Raw genomic sequence first — 24,785 nt, 5'->3', positions numbered from 1 at the left:
CATTCTTTATGTGTATGCGGCTTTATCATATATGTTTTATCAACGAATCAGTGTGTGCGTGTCACATATAAATTTAACAAAAAGTAAGATAATTTTGTTTAGTTGTGCTATTTTTTATCATTGCTAAAAGAAATGAAATTAGATATCTAATATATAAAACATAATTGATTTTTTAGATTGTTGAAAATGCTACCTTTGGAAGGAGTTTGTTTAAGAAGCTTGTCCGTTTGGGATACAACAAACATAGGCTAAATGTTCAGTATAGAATGCACCCATCTATTAGTTTGTTTCCATTCAAAGAGTTCTACGATAAGTTAATTTTTTATGCCCCTAATGTCGCGCAAAGTAGTTATACTAAGAGTTTCATTGAGGGAGATATGTATGGATCTTTTTTTTCTATTAACATATCAAAGGGTAAAGAGCGTTTTGGTCGTGGAGGTTTTAGTTCAAAGAATGGTTGAAAGTGCTGCAGTTTCTTAGATTGTTGGAAGCCTTAAAGAAGGTTATTATCTCTCTAATTTTCAGTGTGCTAATATGTTGTTATGTAATGGTTGATTTCTATAAAATATATCTCTGTATTTATAGTTATTAATGTGCTATATTGATTCGTCTTAATTGTATGCTGTCTTGGCAGGGTATTTGATTAAGGCCATGGTCAATTTCATACTTTTATTATTCTCTTTTTGTACCATACATTTTTATTGTGTTCACAAAATCTTCTTTCCTGCGTGTGGTTGATGATGGATTTAGCTTTTTGATTTTAGCCTTGTCACAAACAAAAACGTTACATACATATTTATCCGTAGAAAACGTTTACTACAACCAATTTACCTACAGATTTTGTTCATAAGATAATTCTTAAATAAGATTCTATTACCTACAAATTTTGTAAGTTACTATAATTTTTTTATGAAGGCAATGGCTTTTTTTTCTTATAATAAAAAAACACAAGACCATAAAATCCAAATATGGTGTTTTTGCCAATTGAGTTACACACACTTGTGAAAAACATGTGTTTTCTTAATAATAAACATCTAACAATATCACATCATCCTTTTATTACATTGGATTTTTCCTAAATCTTACAGAAGCTCGAATTGTGCAATACCACATCAATAGACAAAACAGAAATCAATTGTTACGGCAACAACACACGTTCTCACACAAAATGCGGACAAAACAACTTTTACAGCTTTTCAAACTTTTGTTGCGTAGAATTTTGATTTTTTATTACAATAATGCTAAATTTAAGCACCAACTAAACTATTTATTCTATTTTATCTTTTCTTCCTTATTTGCATAATTGATTTCCTTGCTTATGTTTATAAGCTTTTCAAGATCACTTTCATTTTCAAGTCTACATAATCGTTAGTTCATTTTCACTTTTAATTAACCTTGGTTTGTTTTTTGTTGATAACCCGACTATGGTTTGTCGAGCTTCCGAGATGTTCTTTGACTAGGTGATGTTGAGCTTACAAGTTATAATATGACGTGGTGATTCCAAGCAACAAATTGTATAATTCATGTCTTTTAACTAGTTCAACATATTGCATTTTGCTAGTTGTTTACTATATTCTATTTTCACAGTTATTCCGTTTATTTCTAATAATCTTTAAAAAAACTTGTTATTTTATATTTAATGAATAAACTCACATGATAGTATTTCTTAGACTGAGTTAGGTTAACCTCTATACTACATGAGTTAAGAAATAAACTTAATTTTGTTCCTTTATTAATCCCCTCTCGTATTTTAACTTTCAGGAATACACACTAAGAACTTAAATTCATTTATATCATACCACGAATAACCACGTTTTTGTTGAAAGAACCACGTTCAGAAAAAGATTTGGCTAGCTAATAAGCCAATAAGATAAAGGAAAAAGAAACTACCTGCACAGAAAGCATTAACAAATGTGAGCCTAATAAGGCTCTTCGAAGGATAGGGAAAAAGCACGCAGCACAATAACGTGATAATGCAAAGTGGAACAGAGTTAATATGCAGAAACCGTGATTATACCTTCTTTTCTCATTTAATTATATCAATTAAATGACAATGGCACTTTGACTCATCAATATAAAAGATGTTTGATTTTGCGGCAGTACGAAATAAAAATACATAAGTTGCCATGTAAAGCCCTGTTTTATTTGCCTTTATACTAGCATCATATCGATATAAATGATTAGGACCAAAATACTATATTTTGGTAAAAAAAGAAAAAATGAGCCATTTTCCATTTCTTAAATTGCATATAGGCGAGGTTGAAATTTTCTTTCTAGTTCGTAAGAATTGAAAACGTGTTAGAGGCTTCGTTGGAATTTTCATCTGTATATACGTTGCTGTGTAATTCATGCGGATAACCCGGCCGCAAAAGCCACTCCAGTGGATGGTAACCAGGCTGACCCGGATATAAACTGGGCCACCGTGAACCTATTTGCCTCCACAGAAGAAGTAATGACCCGGTATCCAGGCCATTTGACCCGTTGGCCCACAGCTGCACCCGGACCATAATTCATGTACTCACCATAATACAATGTGTCCAAAGCGAAGTCTCCATTCCATTCCAACCATCCACTAGGATCTATGAGGTCACCCATGTAGGATAACATGAACACTGTTCTAGAGAACTGCTTCCATGGACGGCCCAAATAGGTGGGAAAGCTGCCCTTAACCGGTACAAGATCCGAAGCAGGTTGGATCCGACAATTGTGCATGGATATGCCTGTATTCTGATTTGGGTCTTTTCTATTCTGGGCTGTAATGGTGTTCTTCTGTTGGGCCATGGGCTTACGGGCATAAATATTACATTTTTGGAAGACGACCGCAGCATTGCCGAATATGAAGTCTACAGTACCGTAAATGTCACATTCACGAAAAAATTGTCGGTTAGAGTGGACGTAGAGAGAGTCTTGGTACCCCATGATGTTGCACCGGTACACCACCGCGTGATCGGCTCCAACGCGGAGCGCCACCGCTTGGTGCTTCACCGGTCCAGCATAGTTCTCGAACGTGATATCTCGTGCCATGAATCCAGCACCACTAGCAGCTGCCATAATTCACAGTCAATTAGGAACATGTACTAAATGGAATTAACTGACAAAGCATTATATCCATTTTCATTCATAAGTAAAAAACAAAAACAAATTTCACATATTAAAAAAATATGTTATTACATTATATATTACTAATAACTTAATATTTTTCTTAAAATGTCATACTCGTGGAGAAAAAGTACATTAGCATGACGTAATCAATGTTAAATATAAACTGTAGTTTGGATTTTTTTTGTTTAAAAATATATCACTAAGTATAGTGAAAATAGTTAAAATTTATTTATATTTTAAAAGTAATTATAAATAGGAACTGTACTGCCTAATTTAATTTGGGACATACTCACATGTTCCTGATTGATAATTTTGTCTTGCGTTGCAAGACTAGCCAACAACCGATAATTCAATTTTGGATATGTTACTACTAGTAATTATGACAATGAAATGGTGTACAATCAAAAGTTAAGAAATGAATAATCATTTGCTTTGACAAGGGTGCGATATAATGCGTAAGGTTTATGCAATGTTTTCTAGTTGAGCCGGGTTTCTTTAAACTCCAACAACCAACTACCACTTCTCTTATCACTTGGATTTTTCAAACATTAATAAAATAGGTCCAAAGTTAGTGATGTTATTTTTCTAAACATGAACTATAGTTACTTTTAATCAATTAAAAATTTTCACCAAATTTTGGTGGTTAGATTCTGCAAGTACTTTTCACTTTTTGGATGAAATTCAGCAATAAAATAAAAATTCACTTTTGACTTCGAAAGAGTGTACGGAAAGGGATTTATTATGCATGCACTATAACTATGCATATACCAACAACGGTCAAATGTTAATTTTGTCTATAAAAGTATTACGAGACACGTATCGAGTTTTATTTGAAAAACTAATTCTTCACTGAGTTCAAGCAAAAAATTAAATTTACTTTTGTTCAAATTAATTAATAAATTCTCTAGTATATTGCTTTTAACCTGTACATAATTTAATTATAGTTTACAAAAATATAATTTCATTTTTTACTTTTAAAAACTTCATGCTAATAAGCTCGTCATTATGGAGAAGTTAGCTTTCAACATAAACATAGAAATGGTACCGGTGGGGGTAAGATTGTCCAAGCGGATTTTAACTTGGACATGGAAAAGACATGCAACTAGACAGCTACGAATATAAACATTAACAAGTAGGACGACATGGGCCACGTGCAAGTTTGTAGTTTTCAATTATCATGAATGTTTAATGGTTCACATTTTTCTACCCATACTTTTCTCACAGTGCAAAAAGATAAGAAAAATTTGTATAGTTGGAAACAAGAAGCATTAAAATAATCAACAAGCAGCGATGAAAGAGGAATGTACCGAAGGATGCAGTGTGGAATGTGGTCATGCCATCTATCACATTCTTTTTTCCTGTAATGACAGTTTTGCCCTTCCCATCTCCTATAAACATCACATTCGTTTTCTTTCTGCCCACCTTTAAATTATTCTCCTCATACCTGAAAATTCCATCATATCCAAATTAAAGTCACCCCACATGCAATACTTCCATCAGTTGCAATCATAAAACACAATCAACAGCGGTGTAAAAAATTAAGACAAAACCAGCTTATCAATATAACAATTCACCAGCAATTAATTGAATATGTTTCCCTCTTCGAGTCAACAAAATTGATTTAAGATCAACCTAAATTAACGGAAATTGAGGCGTAAACATTGTTAGAAATTATAATGATACCTTCGCATTATTACAATTATGAGGAGTGCATGCAGAAAAGTGTTTTTCAAACAATAGTAACTCGTCGCCGACCATGTTGCCTTTCATTCAGTACATATATCGCACTCAATAATGAAAACAGTTAAATAAAAACAAGACAATAATTTAAAAAGTGCAATGTTCGTTATCTCGAAAAGCGTATACTTTTCTGAAAGATAGAAAGCGGGCATATTATTCGCATTAATAAAAATATATTCAGATTATATTTGTTTAATTACCTTCCTGCCCTCACGTAAATGATGAACCGGCGACTGCCGTGTTCTGGCACCTTCTTAATGGCCTCCGCTATTGTCTTCACTGTTCCGTCACCGTTCTTAGACACCACTATATCTGCCTGAATTGCTGGCTTTGGCAAACTCAATAATCTTCTATCACGTTTATTCAACCATCTCGGAAATTTCGCCAAGATATCATCGGAAACATTAGCTTCATCATCTTCTTCCATCAATCGTCTCTTATTCTGAATAGGCACCCCCGAGAAATCGCCACTTCCACTCGCAGAGAATATAGCGAGACAATTGCTCACGAGTTCAGACAAGTCCTTCAAGTTATTCACCATCTGGTCCTTCACGCTCCCGCTCGAGTCCTCAAACCCCTCCGCACACGTGTCATGATTAGTGAGAGCGGCGCTGAGCCACGTTATCACATCGTCGGTAGATCCATCAGAGCCAGGTCTCAACCCGCCGCTGTCGGATATAGTGGAAGGGGAGAGGATGGAGTCGAGGGATCGAGAAAGAGCTTCCATTGACTCCTCCAATAGCTCGAGGCAATCCTCGTACGCCGCCCGAACCTTGGGTTCTGTGGCAGCGAAGGAGAGGCCGGACGAGGCGAAAAACGCCCTGCTGACGTGGCGGAGGGTCATGTTGAATGAGATGTGGACGAGGTCTTGCTCCGAGGCAGTGGTGGAGCCGGGGAAGTCGATGAGGGAGTTGATGCATAAGGCGGGGAAACGTGTCTTGCTGCAGGTTCGGGATATGGCCTGCAATGTCGGAATTTGATTGTTTTAATTGGAGTCATGCAATAAAAGGAAATCAATAACTGACAGTGAGTTTGGAAAATGTTTAGGAGTTTAACCTATTTATATTTAATTTCTATGGATAAAGAAAAACGGGTCTTGCCTGAGTAGGCTTGCGGGATAGGTTGGACCCGTTCTGGTTACTGGAGGAGCGGGAGCGGACCACGGTGACGAGGACGGCGGAGATGGCAGCGGCGACGATTAAGGCGGCTGCGAGAATTGAGACAATGATGAGTTTTCTTTTGCTGGTTTTGGAAGATGAAGGGAGGGGTTGTAAGGTAAAAGGAGCGATGGAGCGGCGGGAGGAGCCACCTGGGTCAGCGGGCCCCAATCTGCCATATTCCATTGGGTTTTTGAAGTTGGGTGTGGGAAAGTATGAATAACCAGTTAGTGGTTTTTGGTCGAAGTGGGAGGATGCGCCTTTTATAAAAGGCGGTGCTGTAAAGATTGAGTGAGTGTTGCACTGTAAAATTTGGAAGGTTGGTGTGAAGTCTACGTCTTAGGAATTAGCTGGCTGCTACTTCCAGCGTTGTCCACTGGATGTGAATGGATAGTATAGATAGAGAGAGCTTTCTTTGCCTTTTTCCCTACCTCTTCGCCTTCCTCGTTCTTATTCTATATTATTGTTCTATGCTTGATGGTAGTTCGTGCTGAGTTGGAATTGCCCCAATAGTAAACCAGTCGTGTCATTAATTGAATTATAACATGTTAGAAAGTAATTGTTGTGTTAATTTATCACTTATCACGTGGGATTGATGTAACTTCTCTTTGTATTTGTACGTAGAGAAGTAGATCTAAAAAGTGCTAATGATCAAGTCAACTCATAATGATGTGTGTGTATTCAATGAATAGTAAATTTTATATCCTGAATCTTCATTCTTTATATTATTGGATTTTCTCGAATAGATTTTTTACCTGGTATCTATTACCTTAATCACAATTCATCTTTAATTAACTCAGTTTATTATAATGTTCTCATTCTCAACGGGCATACGATTCTTTAAGATTGCTTATTAAAATAGCCAATATGTCTTTAATGTCTAGTTCACATAATTCATAAAACGAATGAAGGCAAATTTTATGAGCCGTGGAAGATAGAAAAATGGATAATTGATAAAAGGAGAGACTACAACTTTCAATGGTGTTTTGATAATTTCAGTGAGTAAAAAGTAACTTTCTTAGAAAATGAACCACGACCGCAGTTTGTTCTCAAGTAATTTAATTTTTTTATTTGATCTTTTAATATAATAGATGGTCTACGAAAGAAATCACTTTATCTTTATGACATGGTGAAAAAGGAGACATGCATGTATTTCTTAACTATTAAGCTAAATCTCCAATAACATCATTGTCGTGTCCGATTTCTAATGTAGTTTATTGCCTCTCCTTTCTACTGTTAATCATGTCCAAAAGTTGCCACTTATTCTCCTTATTCTAGCGTTCTCACTTTTACAAGCTATCATTCCCACTTTTCGCTATCTTTTCAACTTTATCAGAAACTTCGTTGCTTAGGAAAATGGTTTTTATACACAACTTTTCAACACTTAATACACTTAAGAAGAATCCACAGTATTACCATTCAGCGAATTCAAAAGATGATTATAAAGTCTCGTTAAAGAAAATGCATTGAAAAGTTTATAAGGAAAATTAATTTCTATTCATTTTACAAATAATGTACTAACAAATCATTCACATGTATCATTTGTCAACACAATATTTAGGCGGTTAAAATGTTGATATATATATAACAGGCCAACAACTATGGTTGGTACTTAAATTACTAAATGGGTTTATTCCATCAATAACTAAATCAAGCCGAAAAATTCTATATTCTTAATCGAATTGGGGGAATTCAGGATTAATATTTTTTCATTGCATTGAATCGGTTGGATGACGAAGCAATCAATTTGTTGTTCTCTCATCAATATGTCATCTAAGGTTTTTAGTGTCTCTTAGATTCGTAAACAAACGCTTGAGTTTGGCCATGATTGGAAATTACTTTCAAAACGGAACCATCATTTTCTATCTAACCACTTTCTTCACTATTGTTTTTTGGCTTGTATCGTGATGATCCACATTTCGGACATTGTTTTAAACCTTCAAACTCTTTTCGGTATATTACACAAGGACGGGACGACTCGAGCTACCCTATTTGGAAGAGCAGGTTTTTGAGGTTGGGTATAGGATATAGACTAATGTCCTATATGTGGAAGATAAGGGTGATAGGGATGAACATTTGGTTTGATATGTTGTGTTTGTTGTTATTCGTATATTATTTTTGTTATTTGTTTTTTTAATGGTAGCTTACCACATGCTTGTTTGTGTTTGTTCGATGATCATATGACCTTTAGTTATACAGAAGCTGAGGTTGTTGTAATATTTCTGATGTAGAATAGAGACGAGAGAGGATGGGGAAGACTTGGGTTTTTCATTTTAGTTGTTTATTTTCATTAATTTTGGAACTATGTAATTGGATAACTTTTTGAACAGTTATGACCTTGTTTTATTTTCGCTTGTTTAAATAGTAAGTTTTTACTTAAGTTGTTGTCTTCCTAGACTGCTCTATGAACGCGTAGGGTGACTCTTCCTTCTATATTTGATATTCGCCAAAGTAAAAGATGTAAGTTGATATGGCCGGATTGTGGCAAGCTTTCCTACAAACCTTAAGTGTGAATGGCAGTGAAACTGTGATGTAGTTGGGTGGTAGGGAACTGAACCAGGCCAACGCTTCTCCTTTGAGAGAGATGGAGAAGGCTCTACACCAAACAGGGTCACTCGAAGTGTAGAGCTCCATTTAGTTCATGAACATTCTAAGATGTTCATCAGGGTCAATTGAACCATCATATTTCTCAAAGACTAGAAGGGTCAACTAATCGAGCTAGGTGGTTTCCATTATACCCAATGTGAAGGGGAGTAGTCTGACTGTGTTCGTAGTGAGCATGGATAGGTGATTCTTGTTGGCTCCCAAGTTTCCCTCGTGAGAGGTTCTCTTGGGGTCCTCATACGGCCTGCAAAGGATGGGCTGGGATGGGACAGGAGGGACTACACTCCTAGCACTTTGTTCCTGACGCATAGTTGTGTTTTCAACTCAAAGGGTTGTCAACTCTTCTTCATACCTACATTGTATCTCCTCCAACTATTGTTGCATGCACTTGAGTATCTTAATCTGGTCTTCTGGGTTCTTTGAATCCTCTACTACTACATCACTCGTCATGTTCCTCGTGGTCACTATAAGGTTTAACGCTGATCACTCAAGCCCTATGGTAGATGCCAAAATTTTTTGGGTGTGGGGTCCAAGGTCAACAGTCTAGGTTGCAATGTGTTTTCCGATGTTTGAATGTTGTCCAAAGAGATATCCCTGGTGTCCAAACTGATCCTTGGGTACATGTAAAATGAACTTTGATGCCAAAGTTAGCTTAACATTTGGCAAATAACAAATAATGCAATAGTAAATCCACACAACTTATCTCCTTACCTCAAACCTTTATTTATAGGTTTCGTGGTGGACTTTTGATTAACGTTGGCCTAATTATGACCTAGTTATGGGTAATTATACTTTACCCTTAAGTTGATCGATTTTAACATTAATCTAATTTGGTACAATCCATCTCGATTCGTCTAATTGAAGGCTAAATGGTATGATTTGTGATCATCCAAGCTCTCTGGTCTACTCTCCAAGCCAATACTTGACTTATCCGACCGGCCATAACTCAACCTAGAGTTGATCGTCCGGTTTGTAGTCATATGGTACATAACTCACTGATATAACTTATATTCTTGCACACTTGTAGATCATGACAAAACGAAGTAGACTTTGTGGATCCTAGTTAATGACAACCTACTCGTCTTGAATACAAGTCGACAAGGATCAGTGAAAGACATAGTGACATGGATTTGGTATACAGAAGGAGACCTCTTATTTACAGTGAAAGTCATATTATACTATATTATTCTGGGACAATTTTCCGTTTTTCAGGTATGGTTTTCTTGCAAAAATAATTAATCTTTTAAAGAAAAACACCTAGTAGACGTCGGTTAGTGCACTGACCTACGTCTATAGACGTTTGTCAATGCACAAACCGACATCCAATGAGTTATAGTAAACAAAACATTTCAAGGCCAATAGACGTCGGGTATACCCCATTTGACGTCTATATAAACGTTGGGCGTATCCCTCTGACGTCTATATAGACGCCGAATATGGTCATCTCCGACGTCTATATAGACGTCAGGGCAGCGTACTCGACGTCTGAGTAACGTCACCCACAAAGACGTCGGATACATATCGGACGTTAAAAGGCCGAAAGAACAGACGTCTAAAGCCTTTTCTGCACTAGTGCATGTGAAGACTGACTGTCCTAAAAATAACAAAAGTAAGGAAAAAAAAGAAAGAAGATTTCCAGGAAGAAGAAAGCTTACATAGCATGGGAAGAAAATGCTTCTAGTTCTTCAAGCTCTAGTGAATCAGATGAGGAAGCAAATCTCTGTTTAATGGCAGACTCAGAAGATGCTGGAAGCCAAGAACCTACAAAGTCAAAGAAGTCATTGTGGTATCTTGACAGTGGGTGTTCAAGACACATGACATGTGACAAAAAGAGGTTCATCTATTTTGAGAAGAAGAAGCAAGGATTTGTAACATATAGGGATAACAACAAAGGGAGAATAATTGGAACCGGAGACATTAGAGGAGGAAATACCTTGACTATAAAAGATGTATTATATGTTGAAGGTATCAAACACAACCTCCTGAGCATAAGTCAAGTTTGTGACAAAGGTTTCAAGGTAACATTTGAAAGTGATAAATGTACTATTTGTTTTAAGAACTCTTCTGATATTATTTTGCAAGGTGTTAGGCATAATAATATTTATTTTATTGACTTTGAAAGTGTATCTAGTCATAGCATAACATGTCTAGTTGCAAAAGAGGAAAATCCTTGGTTACGGCATAAAAGAGTTGCGCACATTCATATGCAAAATCTAAATAAACTGATTTCTAAGGTTTGCCTAAACTAAAATTTGAAAAAGATAAATTATGTTCTACTTGTCAAAAAGGAAAAAAAAATTCTTCTTTTTCATCCAAAAGCACAATTTCTACATCAAAACCTTTGGAACTTTTACATATGGACTTGTTTGGTCCATCTAAAATTAAAAGTTTTTGTGGAAACTATTATGCACTTGTGATTGTTATGATTACACTAGGTTTACTTGGACATTCATTTTAACTTTGAAAAGTGAAGCTTTTAAAGCATTCAAAACCTTTGCAAAACGTGTTCAAAATGAAAAGGATTTGAAAATCAAAACCTTAAGAAGTAATCACGGTGGTGAATTTCAAAATGAATCTGTTGAGATTGCTGATAGGGGGAACACTGGTTTAGCTGAACCTACAATCTCAGAGTTTCTGGTCTTTTATGATGACAACACATAATTAATAACACATGTGTTTATGTGTTACATGTTCATTACTTTCATGATTATTTGAGAACATGAATTCACTATGTTTTACATGAAATCTTATCTGTGAATGCATGACATATATTTTAGAAAAGGAAAACCATAAACACTTTTGTTGAACTTATAATATGTGGCAAAACAACAGTTTTAAGTCGACTTCATTATGAAGTAAGTCGATTAAAACTCGTGGCTTTGAACAAACTTTTTCAAAGTGTGCTGTGAGGATTTTTGAAGAGAAAGTTTTTCAAAACTTTGTTTAACTGTGTTGTATTGTCGATTACATGCAACCTGCATTCGACTAAGTCTGTTACAGTTTTGAAATTTTGTTAATGCTTGTATTAAATGTTACAACGGCTATATTTTTAAATATGTTGACCAAGCATTTATTGTGATTCGACTGCATTAATTGTCCATTCAATTAACTGCATTGCGTATTGCTAACTTTTATAATTGTTTTGTTATATTCGACTTTATTAGTAGCAAAGTCGATTAAAATGCGTCAAAGTTGCGAATTGCTATAAATTGACGCGAATTTGATTTCTGCAAGAACTTTTGTTATTCTAACGATTTGATTGATTTCTTTCAAATTATTGATCTCTTGCAGAAAGTGTGAAAGCTCCAAGAATTCATCAAGAAGACTATGGTGTTCATCTTTGGTGATTGCTTGACGAGAAAGAATTTGTGTGCTCTTACTGTCTGATCAATCTGCACTTGACGTGTCTATTTCGTGATCAATTTCTATCAATCTTGTGAAGATTGGAGTTGCACTGTTGTGATTACAGGAAGAGAATGTGTGACATTCTGAACTTTGAGGATTGTTCAAAGTGATTAAAGACTGCAGGAGAGGGGACATCTTGTTGTTGTTCTTTGTTTGTGTATGCCTATATTTTGATTAGAGGGTTAGAGATGTGTTTTATATTTTTGACGTGGATGTCGCTATAAAAACCTTGTTGTAAAAACCTTGATCATTATAGTGCATTTGCTTCCTGTGGTGGAAGGACACTGGATTTAGGCTTGGCCGAACTAGTATAAAAACCCAGTGTTTTTCACGCATTTGACTTTATTCTGCTGCACTACAAAGTCTTTTTCCTTGCGTTTCAAGAAAACTTTTAAAGGCATCTACTTTGCGAAAAAGATTTAAAGAAAACATTATTTTTGTGTTTCACCAGTTCCCCCCCCCCCCCCCCCTCTCGGTATTGAAACTAAGCCATTCTATTTTCAATAGAATCTTTTGAAAAGTTTTGTGATGAGTATGGAAAAAATCATAATTTTTCTGCTCCTAAAACTCCCCAACAAAATGTGGTTGTTGAAAGGAAAAATAGATCATTAGAATAATTAGCTAGAACTCTTTTGAATAAATCAAATGTACCTAAATATTTTTGGGCTGATGTAGTTAGTACTGCTTGTTATGTGCTAAATAGAATGCTTATTAGGCATGTTCTTAAGTTAACTCCTTATGAATTGTTTAAAGGAAGAAAACCGAATGTGTCTCATTTAAGAATCTTTGGATGCAAATGCTTTGTTTTAAATAATGGTAAAGATAATCTAGGTAAGTTTGATGCTAAATCTGATGAAGCAATTTTCTTGGGCTATTTTTTGACTAGCAAAGCATATAGGGTGTTTAATAGAAGAACTTTGATAATTGAAGAATCAATGCATGTTGTCTTTGATGAAATTGTGGACCTTGAGGTGAATCCTCTTGAGTCAAATAAACCAATTGCAAGTGATGAGGATTATTTAAGGGAAGCTCTTGAAGAGATGTATCTAAATGAAAACAATCATAGAGAAACTCAAAATCAAGATATGGATCCTAAGAGCTACAAACAACCTCATGGCCTCTCCTTGGACAACATCATTGAAGACATTTCAAAAAAGGTAACTACTTGACACAATCTAAACAATTTTTTATTAACAGTAGCTTTTGTGTCTCAGATAGAACCTAAGAATATAAAAGAAGCTCTTCAAGATGATAAGTTGTGCATTGCTATGCAAGAAGAGCTAAATCAATTTGAAAGGAATGACGTTTGGGAACCCATTCCTAAAAAAGAGGACTATCAAGTCATAGAGACAAAATGGGTTTTTAGAAACAAGCTTGATGAAGATGGAAACATCATAAAGAATAAAGCAAGGCTAGTTGCCAAGGGATACTGTCAAGAGGAAGGTATAGATTATGAGGAGACCTATGCCCAGTAGCCAGGTTAGAAGCAATTAGACTTTTACTTGCTTATGCGTCATTGATGAAATTTAAACTGTATCAAATGGATGTAAAAAGTTCATTTTTTAATGGTTTTATAAAAGAGTTGGTATATGTTAGTCAACCTCCTGGATTTGAAGATTTCAAATTTCCTGATCATGTGTATAAACTGAAAAAGGCATTGTATGGCCTTAAATAGGCACCTACGTCTTGGTTTGAAAGACTTAGTACCTTCTTGATTGAAAATGATTTTTCTAGAGAAAAGGTTGATTCAACCTTATTCATTAATAAATTAGGAAAACATATTTTGATTGTTCAAGTGTATGTGGATGATATTATCTTTGGATCTACTGATGATTCGTTATGTGAGGGTTTTGCAAATATAATGCAAGGTGAATTTGAGATGTCTATGATGGGTGAACTGAATTTATTCTTAGGTTTACAAATTAAGCAAATGGAAGGTGGAACTTTCATTTCCCAAACCAAGTATTGTAGGGAAGTACTTAAGAAGTTTGGAATGGACACCTGTAAAAAAGCCAACACCCCTATGGCAACCTCTTGTTACTTAGATAAGGATGAATCTGGAGAAGAAGTGAATCAAACTATGTATAGAGGGATGATAAGATCTTTGTTGTATCTTACTGCTAGTAGACCTGATATTATGCAAAGTGTTTGTGTATGTGCTAGGTACCAATCAAATCCCAAGGAGTCTCATTTAACTGTTGTTAAGAGAGTGTTAAAATATCTTAAAGGAACCACCTCCTTTGGACTTTGGTATCCCTCTGATGCTACACCTAGTTTGATAGGTTATTGTGATGCAGATTATGGGGGCTGTAAAATAGATAGGAAAAGTACTAGTGGTACTTGTCATTTTCTAGGCTGTTCTTTAGTGTCTTGGCACTCAAAGAAACAAGCGTGTGTAGCCTTATCTACCACTGAAGCTGAATATATAGCAGCAGGCAATTGTTGTGCTCAAATCCTGTGGATGAAACAACAATTGGAGGGTTTTAATATCTTCCTTGATCACATTCCCCTGAAATGTGACAACACTAGTGCAATAAACCTAACCAAGAACACCATAATGCACTCTAGAACTAAGCATATAGAGATTAGGCATCACTTCTTAAGAGATCATATCCAAAAAAGGGACTGAAAGATAGAATATATTGATACTTTGCATCAATTAGCAGACATTTTTACAAAAGCCTTGCCTAAGGATAGGTTCTATGATCTTAGAAGAGAGTTAGGAGTTATAGATATGTCTTAGTCTTAAGATTCATGACTTTTTAAGTTCTTTCGTACTTCCAGCGTATTTAATTGATTATTATAGGAATATAATCGATTATTTCGAGCTTGTAGAAAAGGTTTTCGTTCGCTCATAATCAATTATTACGAGTCATAATCGATTATCCTAATGTGCATTGAAATATGGGTAATCATGAACAGACAATCGATTATCACCAATCAATAATCGATTATCATGCAATTTCTGGAAATTAACTTATGAACAGATATATCACTTACAATAATCGATTATCATGCGTGCAGATTCGAAAATAGAGTCGTTACAACGACTATAAACGGCTATAACCGGCCACAAATGGCTAGTTTTTCAATCTTTCTTATAAATAACCCCTCATAATCGATTAATAGTCACTCCTTTGCACCCAAAAACTCTATCCAACTCATTTTTGCATCAAAATCCCCTCTTCCTCTCATCACTATTCACATATCCAAATTCTCTCATCTTGTCATGGCTTAAGCAAGAAGACCTCGCAAAAGGGCAGTTGGAGCTTCTTCATCCAGACCTCGTGCTCCTCGCCCTACAACCATTGAAGGATGGATCTCTGATCAAGAAGAGCATGCAAAATATATTCACTTCATGCAAGAGCATCAGATTATGGCTGTAGAATTCATCCGACTAGATTTCTACCGATTATATGGCTTCCAATTCCCTGATCTCTTTGGAGCTCAAGGTCTCACTCATCTTGTAGAACAAAAGGGGTGTATATACCCTGATCTCATCATAGTGTTCTATTTCAACCTAAGGTACCGCGATGGAATCATCACCACCAAGGTAAAAGGGGTTCCCATTATTTTGGATGATGACATTTGGACAAATGTTGCACAGCTCACCATTTGGGATGATGTTGTGAAAGTTCATCTTGGGGTGCCAGATTTCAACCGCCTCCTTGCCTTCCAATCCTTTCTCCATCATCTTGAACAGCAAACAAATCATCGTCAATTACTGGTGGGCGGCTTCAAAGTTGAAGAATGCTTAATTCATTATCTGATTGTGTGGCTTTTGTGCCCCCGTGCCACAAATCATGCTCAGTGTTCTGAGCAGAATATTCTTTTTCTGTATGGGATTTTAAATCACATACATATTGATTGGCCTACACTCATCTCAGACACTATGCTGAAGGATAAAAAGTATCATGCATATCATCTTCCTTATGCATTCCTCATTTCTAGAATTCTTGAATACAAAGGAGTAAATGTGGAAGGAGAGCTCACCCAACCCATCCGAGCAATTGGCACTGAAATTGGGGAGACAACGTTTCGTCAAACGGGTTTTGTTGCCCGTGGGCGTGTGATCATTCACAAGGATGACGATCACCAAGATAATGAAGATGATGATATGGACGCTCACATGGTTGAACCAGTCAGAGTTGCTGCTCCTTCTAATGTTGGTCCTTCCCAAATGCCTTCATCTTCCACCCTATCCATGGAAGAATATTTTTTCAATTTGTCCAAACAACTGGAGGTTTAACGACTTTGACACCCATCTTGGAAACATTGAAAATCATCTCAATCTTCATCCTCCAAAAAAATCACCCAGTCCAGAATTTTAGACTTTAGGTCTTGTGTTTGTTTGGTTGCTTGTTTGTTTTGTTTTAAATTGGTAAGATGCTTCTAAATATTTATGTACTTCCTTATGTTACGAATGCCATTTTCTCTACAATTAAATAAAATGCTCTTTTGTTCAAATATAGTGCATACATTGTTTTAAAGAGAGGGAGACCCTTTTGAGGGAGAGATGATTAGTCTTTTTGTTTCTGATAAAAAAGGAGGAGAAGAACAAATTCATAGTGCAGTTACTGCTAACTTGTTTCTTTGTTTGTGAGTTTGAATTTTTTTTGCAGATAACACAAAGTTACTTTTAAACAAATTATTTTTATCATCATCAAAAAGGGGGAGATTGTTACCAATAAGGTGCATTAGTATTTTTAAAAGATAATGATTTTGATGATGCTGCAAGAGAAGAACTCGAAGAATGAAGTTGTAATTTATTTAAGCTCTTTTGTAGACTGAAAATGTATTAGGAATAACTTTGAACATATAAACACTTAGGAATTTTCTGTAATCATCGATTATCACGAGCCTTTTTGAAAAACCATTGTTCTCGCAAAAAATCGATTATTGCGTGAAATAATCGATTATCCTGGTCTACATGTGAATTGCTCAAGTCTCGCAGATAATCGATTATTCCTTAGGATAATCGATTATCATTCTTTTGAAAACCCTGTAATGGACTTGAATAATTGATTATTACTTACAATAATCGATTATTAGTGGCAGTTGTATTGTCTTTTTAATTTCAGACCTGTGGGCTATATATAGTTGTCTAAAACCCTTAGAGGGTTCATCTAAGTCATTTGAGAATATAGTGTGATCTGGTGAAGTTCTCAAGTGTTAGTTCATCACTCTTGTCAAGTATTGTGAATAGGAGAAGCTCGCGCTTTGTGTGTCAAAGGTCGGAGCAGTTCTCTTTAAGTTGGCAGAGTTGTTTTCTTTCGGTTCGTTGGTCGAAGGAAGATACTTGTTGCACTCTTTCAGTTCGTCTGTTGAAGGAAAGTGTTGGTTGCTCGCTTCTGGTTCGTTTGTTGAAGGAAGTTTCCTTCCAATTCGTTCGTCGAAGGAAGGTTTTGATTTTCTATTTACATTCACTATTTTGTATCTGTAAAACTGTTTGAGTGAAACCGTTAATCACTCTTTATAGTGTTTAACAATTGGATGTAGAATCTTTTGATTCGAACCAGGATAAAAATCATCTGTGTGATTTTTTCTACTCCCTGCACTCTGTACATTTTTTGCACATCAACTGTTTGATAAAATGTTTAAGAGAAAATCAAAAGAACCATTTTTAAAATTGACCGAACAAGCTCTTTACTTTTAACAATTTGTATCGTACTCTGAGTTTTAATATTTTCGCTGCGCAATATCGGTACCGATTGTTCCAGCATAAGATTCTCAACAATGGTAGACTCTTTCATTTCTAAATTGCAAATTTTATTTCTCAAAATTACTTCTTCATCTAAAGCTTTTTCATACTTAATTTGCAAATCATGAAATTCACTTTTTAATTTTTCATTTGTAGCATCCAATTTCTCAAATTCATTTAGCAATTCAAGAAAGCTTTTTGTAAATCAATCTCACTAGTTTCAAAGCTAGAACAACTTACTTGGCTTGTAGTGTCATCAAGATTTTCCATTAAGCAAAAGTTAACTTCTTCATTGGAGTCGCTTGAACTAGACGAGCTTGAGTCATTTTCCTCCCAAGCATTGTACACTTTCTTCTTTTTGTGAAACTTATTTTCCTTCTTTTCCTTACTTTTTTTGTTTTTAGGACAATCCACCTTGACATGACCTTTTTCTCCATGTCCATAGCACTTGTAACTTGAGGAGGCGGTAGGAAACTGCATAAAAGGTTTGACTTAGACCACCAGAGAGGTGGTAAGGAACAACATGAAAGGTTTGACTTGGACGGTCGGGTAGATGGTATGGAACTACATGGAAGGTTTGACCTGAACTATTGGGTAAGCGACAAGGAACTACATTAAAGGTTGTTCAAGGATCGTGAGTGGATTCCCATGATATCCTCTGATGGCAAATCCCCTAACCATGGTCAAGAACTTTCAAGAGAGTGAAAGTCATCCATGAAGATGACATCAACTCTACCTCGTGGGCCACCTTTAGAACCATCATAGAGCATGGATTGAAGAGTAGTGTAGGATATCTAGGTCATTGTATTCGGTCATGTAGTGTAGGTTTAAGGCTTGTATTAAGGCCTAAGTAGCATAGGATTTTCCTTAAGTTAGACATCCAAACCAAGTGAAAAATGTGTGTCATGTGTCATGCTTCCATCGGAAATGATTTGCTTTTTAGAAGTGGCCACACGGCACCCTAGGAGGGGAGAGGATTTCTTTTTGCTAGTGACCACATGGAACTCTAGGAATGAAGAGGATTGTATTTTATGAGTAACCACATGTCCTCCCATCATTTGAGAGGATTTGTGGACAATTGACCACTCCTTAGATGGCCTCATTTTTTGCCAATGAGAGCAAAGATGGGAAATCATATTTTTAGGGTTAAAAGGAGACACTCTTAGCCTATAAATAGAGGTGTCTCCACCCTTGTATTTCATCTTAGATTAATGTAGTGTTATGCTGCCAAATTATGGTCATACACTTCTTAGATCAAAACTAGAGAAACATTAGAGATCCCTCTAGTCACCTTCCTCCTTGAGTTGGCCTCACTTCTTTTGGAGCCACCAAACACTACATCATCACCACGGTATCTCCTAGAGGTTGTGAGCTTCTACACCATCCACAATTTAGCTAAACATCCTTGGACCATTTACCACCACTTTTATGCACCATCCATCCAAGGAAACACCCCTCCATGCACATTTCCTAGTTTTGGCCCAACCTAGCTAAGGAGGTTGTCATCATCCTCAAAGCATGATCCGGAACATATTAAGCATAGGTTGTGTCACCAACCTATTTTCCATGGCTTGGACTCATCATCTTGTCTTGCCTTGGTTGTGACATATGAATTCAATTCACTAAACCTTGAAAAGAAGACCTAAAGACAATTTCACTAATGTAGACAGGAATTCAGAGTCAAGGAAAGGGGGCTAGAGGAAGCTATCGAGAATCTCCAGCTAAGGACTCTCAAGAAATGAAAATGTCTGAAGTGATCTCAACATAGTTTCCATTAAGGAATTCAGAGTCCAAGTGTACAGTGATAGAGGTCTCTATTTATAGGAAAAGAGACCTCCAAGTCTCGATTAACTGATTTCTAGCACATGTCCTATCTTCACATCATGAATCATGGATTAGTGGACAAGTGGCACCACACGCTTTGTATGCTTTTACCCTCATGCGAAATGTGCTAAACATGAGGTGTTCTTGAAGAAAGGTTGGTCTCTTGTACAAAGCTCGACATTTAGTATAGAGCACAACAACCTAACCATCATTATCAGCAGCCTAACAATCAGGATGGAGTTAGGATGAAGGTATAAGAGTTGAGATGAAATAAAGGAGCTCGACAGATTAACATAAGTGCTTCGAATGAAAGCTCGACTAAACACACGGGAGTTTGACTAGTCACATGAGAGCTCAACTAAAAGCTAAGGTGTTCGACTATAATCAGAGGAACCCAGGTGAAAGCATGAAAGCTCAACTACAAACTAAAGAACCGGACTTGAAACAAGGGAGCCTAACTATAAGCAGGTAAGTCCAACAAAAAATAGAAAAGACCAGTTGAAAGCATGAAAACCCGACTAAAAGCAAGGAAAACTCAACTCGTAACAAAGAGAACTCAATTGGCATAGCCAACCTGACATATGGAACTTGGTCTATAAATACAAGGTCCAAAAATAAGGACCTAATACACTTCTACATTATTTGTATATTTTAGAAAAAAAGAAAATTAAGTTAAGTGTATGTAAGCTCTAAGGGTAATTGTAATCACATTAGCACCCTGTTAGGATTTTATGGAAACTCCATAAGTAAACAGAGCAAAACATCTGCGGTAGGATTTTCAACGTAAAATTTCAACTATTCGGATGTACAACATTGGAATGCACTTGCAATGATCCTTTTCAAAAAATAAAGGGGGATCACGAGGTTGCGTAACAAGTTATTGATTATTGATTTAGGTTCAAGATACCGAAAGAGATGGAGATCAGATTTTTCTTGAGTTTTCAAGGACAAGTCGATTCATTAAACCTTTTTTTCCCCTGTAAGGCAGAATAAAAATTCATTCTTTCTGAGATTACAATAAAGCTATCAAGTTTCAACTAAAAATATAATCAAACTAAGGCATCAAACTTCAGAAAGATAAATGTGTTCTGAGATTTTCCTTTTCTTTGGTCAATTATAGATTCAGTTGAATTATTTTTACATAGCGATGAACATTTTCTCTAGTAGTAAGAGAATACTTTTTTTTTCAAACCATTTGAAGATAGATTAAATAAGCAAGACAAAAATTCAGATATCCCATGCTATGGAGGGAAAAGCACAGTATCCGCATTGCTTTCGATAGAATCACAAATCAGATCCAGATTTTTCCTCTTTAGGAGGAGCAAATTGCCTACTGAGATGAGAACGTGTCCAGGGGTCCAGGGGTGCTCTCTGTGGCGGCTGAGGAGTTGGTGGCTTTGCCTGCCTAAGCTCATTTTCTCTGTCAATAAACCTGTTTTAAAGCATACAATGTTTTGAATATAAAGTTTCATTCTCAACCTCGTAATTCTTAAGCACCTTGGAAGATTTAAAGGATTGAACTATGACAACACCTTATGGCAGACAGGCAACAGCAAGAACAATGAGCAAATAAACACTTCTTCAGTGAAATTAAGTGGGGCCACCCAAATAAACGTAAAATGAGTGTAAAACTAGAATATCAAAATGTACTCACTCAATATAGGCCATTGGTGCAGCATCACCCACTCGAATTCGGGTCCGCAGCAATCTGGTGTATCCTCCAGCTCTATCCCTGCACAACATAATCTCCAGTCAGTGTTAAAACAAACTACCATAAATGACAACTGAAACTATATCTAGTTTATTCCTTACTTGTACCGATAAGCCAGTTCTGTAAACAGCTTGTGAAGGACATCATCTCCTCGTACAAAACTAGCAGCACGTCTTGCAGCACATTGAGATCCCTAAAACAATTTATAATATAAACTCTAGGCCAAAGCCAGCAATCAAGCTAAATGAAAAAATTCAAATGATGACCCTGATAAAGAGTTTATTCTCAAGGCCAAAATATATAAATAAATTGACAACATTTATCTGTTTCTAGGGAACTGCATAAATAACAAAGCACAATCCATGGGAACAATAATATCTAACATGGGAAATGATGTATATGTTATTGAAGTTATATGTTATTAATTGTTTCTTTGCATATTTCTATATCTTATATATTGAAGTATATGTTACATTTTTTAATGTTTATGAATATTACTATTCACAACACGATACAATTTCCGATTCAAAATTTAAACTCTTCAATACGTGATACGATTCGTGATTCAACTACCATGCCACAAATAGTTCTAATCTCTATTAATTCTAATTCAAAACTGTTTTTGGTAAAATATACAGTTTCTAACAATCCTCTGCAATATCGTGTAGTTTTGAAGATGCAGAATGGTCATTCCTCACCTTAATTCACATTCAGTTACATACAGTTGCCAATTCTTAACAATTATAATCTAAAGTCCCATAAAAGCAGTGTAAAAGAGTCTTAACAAACTTCGGAAAGGAGTTAGTTGCAACAGGAGTTTGCAGCCCATCATTAGGTTCCACACATTGTTTCATACTCTTTTCAAGTTTCAAGTAATTATATTTCTCCTTCTATGGATCAAACTATCCTTACACTTTTTACTGGGATCAAAATTGGATACAGGAGGGCTGAAAGTCTTTGCCTAGGATAAGTTTCACAAGTAGAAATAAGCTAGCAGTCATTTTAAATAAAAATTTCAAAGATATAAACACAAGTTAACATTTATGTGTTGTCCTTGGACTACTAATTCAAAACTAATCATCATCTTGTGGAGCAATGAGAAAAGAGGAAAGTAAAATGAAAAAAATAGAGGAATAATAATGCATCATTTTATTGCAAATCAAAGTTATAACGCTTCCCACAAAAAGTATGGAGTGCTTTCAAACAGAGTTAAAAAGATCCAGTGATACCGAAGCATGTTATTACTACCTAAGAAATCATGAAATGGTATGAATTTGTTTTTGGACGGAGAAATAGTAAAACAAAGACGAAGATAGCAAAAGAGTTACCAAGGCATGAAGAAATTATGGAACAGGAGCAGCAGGTTTTTCATTCATAGTTTATTAAAGATATTCATAACCAGTGGTGAATATGATACATATGTAACTCGAGAAACGGGAGCTTCAGGTATTTTGGTCTGCAATGATCAATTTTCTGGGGTGAACAGATGAATTTCAGTAACTAAATATAACCTCTAATAGGCTGGAAAGTCACAATCTCAACATAGGGAAGGTTAAAAATTCCCCACCATAGAATGACCCATAATTCTTACAAAGAAGAGAGAAAATGATTATGTCTTACGTGTATCATCATATAGGGATAAATTCACTTCACAGTTCACAATACAAAATTCCTCCCCCAAACCCCAACTTGCCATATGCCCTGATTGAGGTGGAAAAGATGCAAACATGAAAAACTGAGACAACATAACTTGGCCTAAAAATAAAAAGCCACTTGGTGAAATATCAACAGTTTCCATTATAGAAAATATAAACCTCCAATAAATTTCGAAATGCATTTGGAGGTAAGAACACCTATTTACAAATTCCACGCATCAACCAACCCCCTTAATAGATTCATCCCAGTTTTTAAAGTAATGTTCGAAGACAGATAAACCAAAAGCTAAAATTACAGCGCAAATTAAATTAACCGAACCCAAAATGAATCAGAAATAATGGATGAAGAATAGCACACAAACCTCCTTTCCAAGCTGAACCATATTATCCGCTAGTCGTCTGATCTCTTTGGCCTGAACGCAACCAAATTACATGGAATAAAATGTGAGATTGAAGAAAGTGGTAAATGATGTCGCTTGAAGTGGTACCTTGGCCACAGTAGTTTCGATACGCTCGTGTTTCACCAACTGGGAAACCATGGTTCTATATAAAGGAAAGTCAGACAGGACTCAACATCTTTCCAAACCAATAACTCAAAGAATGAGCTGAATTGAAAGTGTTAACTAACAAACTAATTAACCTGAGCATGGACATACGGTGACCTGTGGGTCGACCCAGCTTCCTGAATTTTGTCATTTTCGCAGAAAAACGAAAACCCTAACAATGGTAGCTTTATTGCGGTACACTCTCCGCAGAACCGCCGCATAGACCAGGGTTCGGCTTCAGTTACGAGGCTGCTGACCAAACTTTTGAGTTTTAGGGTTTTCTTACCGATCAAGGCATGGGGGCATAAATTACGAATATTTACGAAAATAGGCACAAGTACACACCACTTCAAATTAAGAAGTTATGTATTTTCTTTTTTGATATAATTGAAAGGTGAGAGTCCATCACCTCTTTAAACATTCAATAATCGGTCATCCTAATTCAAGCTAAAATAATGAGTTTGGTCAAATTTGGTACACTTAGACTAAAGTCTAATAAAGCTTGAATAAAAAGTCTGACTTAGATTTAACACAACTCGATCAACTTCTGATATAGTCCGATGTAAGTCTAACACAACTTGATTAAGGTCTGAAAGTCTAATGTCACATGAAACCGAGGTGAAATTTTTTATTTTTTTACATGAAAATTGGTTCATGATAGACTGTCAGGATGTATCAAACCCTGGTCGAGTTGTGTCAGACTTTATCGAGTTATATTAGACCTAGTTCGAGCTTTATCAGACCTTGGTCGAGTTGTATCTGACATTGACCAAGCTATGTCATACCTTGGCCGAGCTGTTGGGTTGTGATTGTCAAACTCTTTGTAAGTTGACCAAATTGTTTAGCCAAGTTAGGTTATTTGGGCTATTTTGTATAGATTCTTTGGGACCTCGGTTTTTGTGTTCTGGAGCTTGTTATAGGGTGTTTTTAAGGTCGACCTAGGGTTTTCGGACCCCAACTGAGTTGTTGCTTGCAGTTCCCGAGTTGTATATGTGTTGAGTTGTTGTGTGTGATGTCGAGTAATGCTTTTGTGGTTTTCCTTGCTCTGTGCATGTTGGTTGAGTTGTTGTGATTGATTTTCGAGTTGTATGATCTAGTTTCATGCTAGATATTGGATGATTAATGAGTATTATTGAGTTGAATGGTTGATATGATATGATTCGTTAAGAGATGTGAGTTTGGTTGTTATATGTCTTTTGTTGCCATAACTATAAAGTCGGGATTGTTTTTCTTTTTGGCATAAGGACTTTCGTAAGCCAAGGAAAGAGGAAGAATGGTTTATTGGTTTCCTTCATAAGGCTTTGGTGTTAAGTAGAGTAACTTGTGAGACTTATGGAAGCA

At 36.0% G+C, this 24,785-nt stretch overlaps 2 protein-coding genes across 2 annotated transcripts; both read right to left on the bottom strand.

The window, feature by feature from the left end:
• Positions 1 to 1,997: 1,997 nt before the first annotated feature.
• LOC148203105 (putative pectinesterase/pectinesterase inhibitor 61) lies at positions 1,998 to 6,436 on the bottom strand. The gene is made up of 4 exons (XM_088105659.1): positions 5,943 to 6,436; positions 5,043 to 5,803; positions 4,410 to 4,546; positions 1,998 to 3,044 (listed from the first exon to the last, which is right to left on the bottom strand). The coding sequence occupies exons 1-4, from the start codon at positions 6,183 to 6,185 to the stop codon at positions 2,347 to 2,349; spliced, it is 1,839 nt and encodes a 612-aa protein (XP_087961785.1). The 5' UTR covers positions 6,186 to 6,436; the 3' UTR covers positions 1,998 to 2,346.
• A 14,165-nt stretch (positions 6,437 to 20,601) lies between these two features.
• LOC148203104 (uncharacterized) lies at positions 20,602 to 23,785 on the bottom strand. Its single transcript, XM_088105658.1, has 6 exons — positions 23,540 to 23,785; positions 23,388 to 23,442; positions 23,262 to 23,312; positions 21,346 to 21,437; positions 21,188 to 21,265; positions 20,602 to 20,965 (listed from the first exon to the last, which is right to left on the bottom strand). The coding sequence occupies exons 1-6, from the start codon at positions 23,593 to 23,595 to the stop codon at positions 20,818 to 20,820; spliced, it is 480 nt and encodes a 159-aa protein (XP_087961784.1). The 5' UTR covers positions 23,596 to 23,785; the 3' UTR covers positions 20,602 to 20,817.
• Between the last annotated feature and the right edge of the window lie 1,000 nt (positions 23,786 to 24,785).

Source organism: Vigna umbellata, chromosome 2 (genome assembly GCF_029865625.1).
Source record: "Vigna umbellata cultivar VRB3 chromosome 2, Vumbellata_1.0, whole genome shotgun sequence".
NCBI classification, from domain to species: Eukaryota; Viridiplantae; Streptophyta; class Magnoliopsida; order Fabales; family Fabaceae; genus Vigna; species Vigna umbellata.
Note: the sequence above shows the minus strand (reverse complement) of the source record. Positions and strands in the feature narration are given on the sequence as shown.

Coding starts and splice junctions, on each gene's coding strand:
- LOC148203105 (XM_088105659.1), bottom strand. CDS start 6,185: ATGGAATATGGCAGATTGGGGCCCGCTGACCCAGGTGGCTCCTCCCGC. Junction 5,804..5,942: donor TATCCCGCAAGCCTACTCAG/GCAAGACCCGTT, acceptor CCGACATTGCAG/GCCATATCCCGAACCTGCAG. Junction 3,045..4,409: donor ATTCCACACTGCATCCTTCG/GTACATTCCTCT, acceptor GAATTATGGCAG/CTGCTAGTGGTGCTGGATTC.
- LOC148203104 (XM_088105658.1), bottom strand. CDS start 23,595: ATGACAAAATTCAGGAAGCTGGGTCGACCCACAGGTCACCGTATGTCC. Junction 23,443..23,539: donor CACCGTATGTCCATGCTCAG/GTTAATTAGTTT, acceptor TCCTTTATATAG/AACCATGGTTTCCCAGTTGG. Junction 21,438..23,261: donor TGGTTCAGCTTGGAAAGGAG/GTTTGTGTGCTA, acceptor AAATTGTTTTAG/GGATCTCAATGTGCTGCAAG.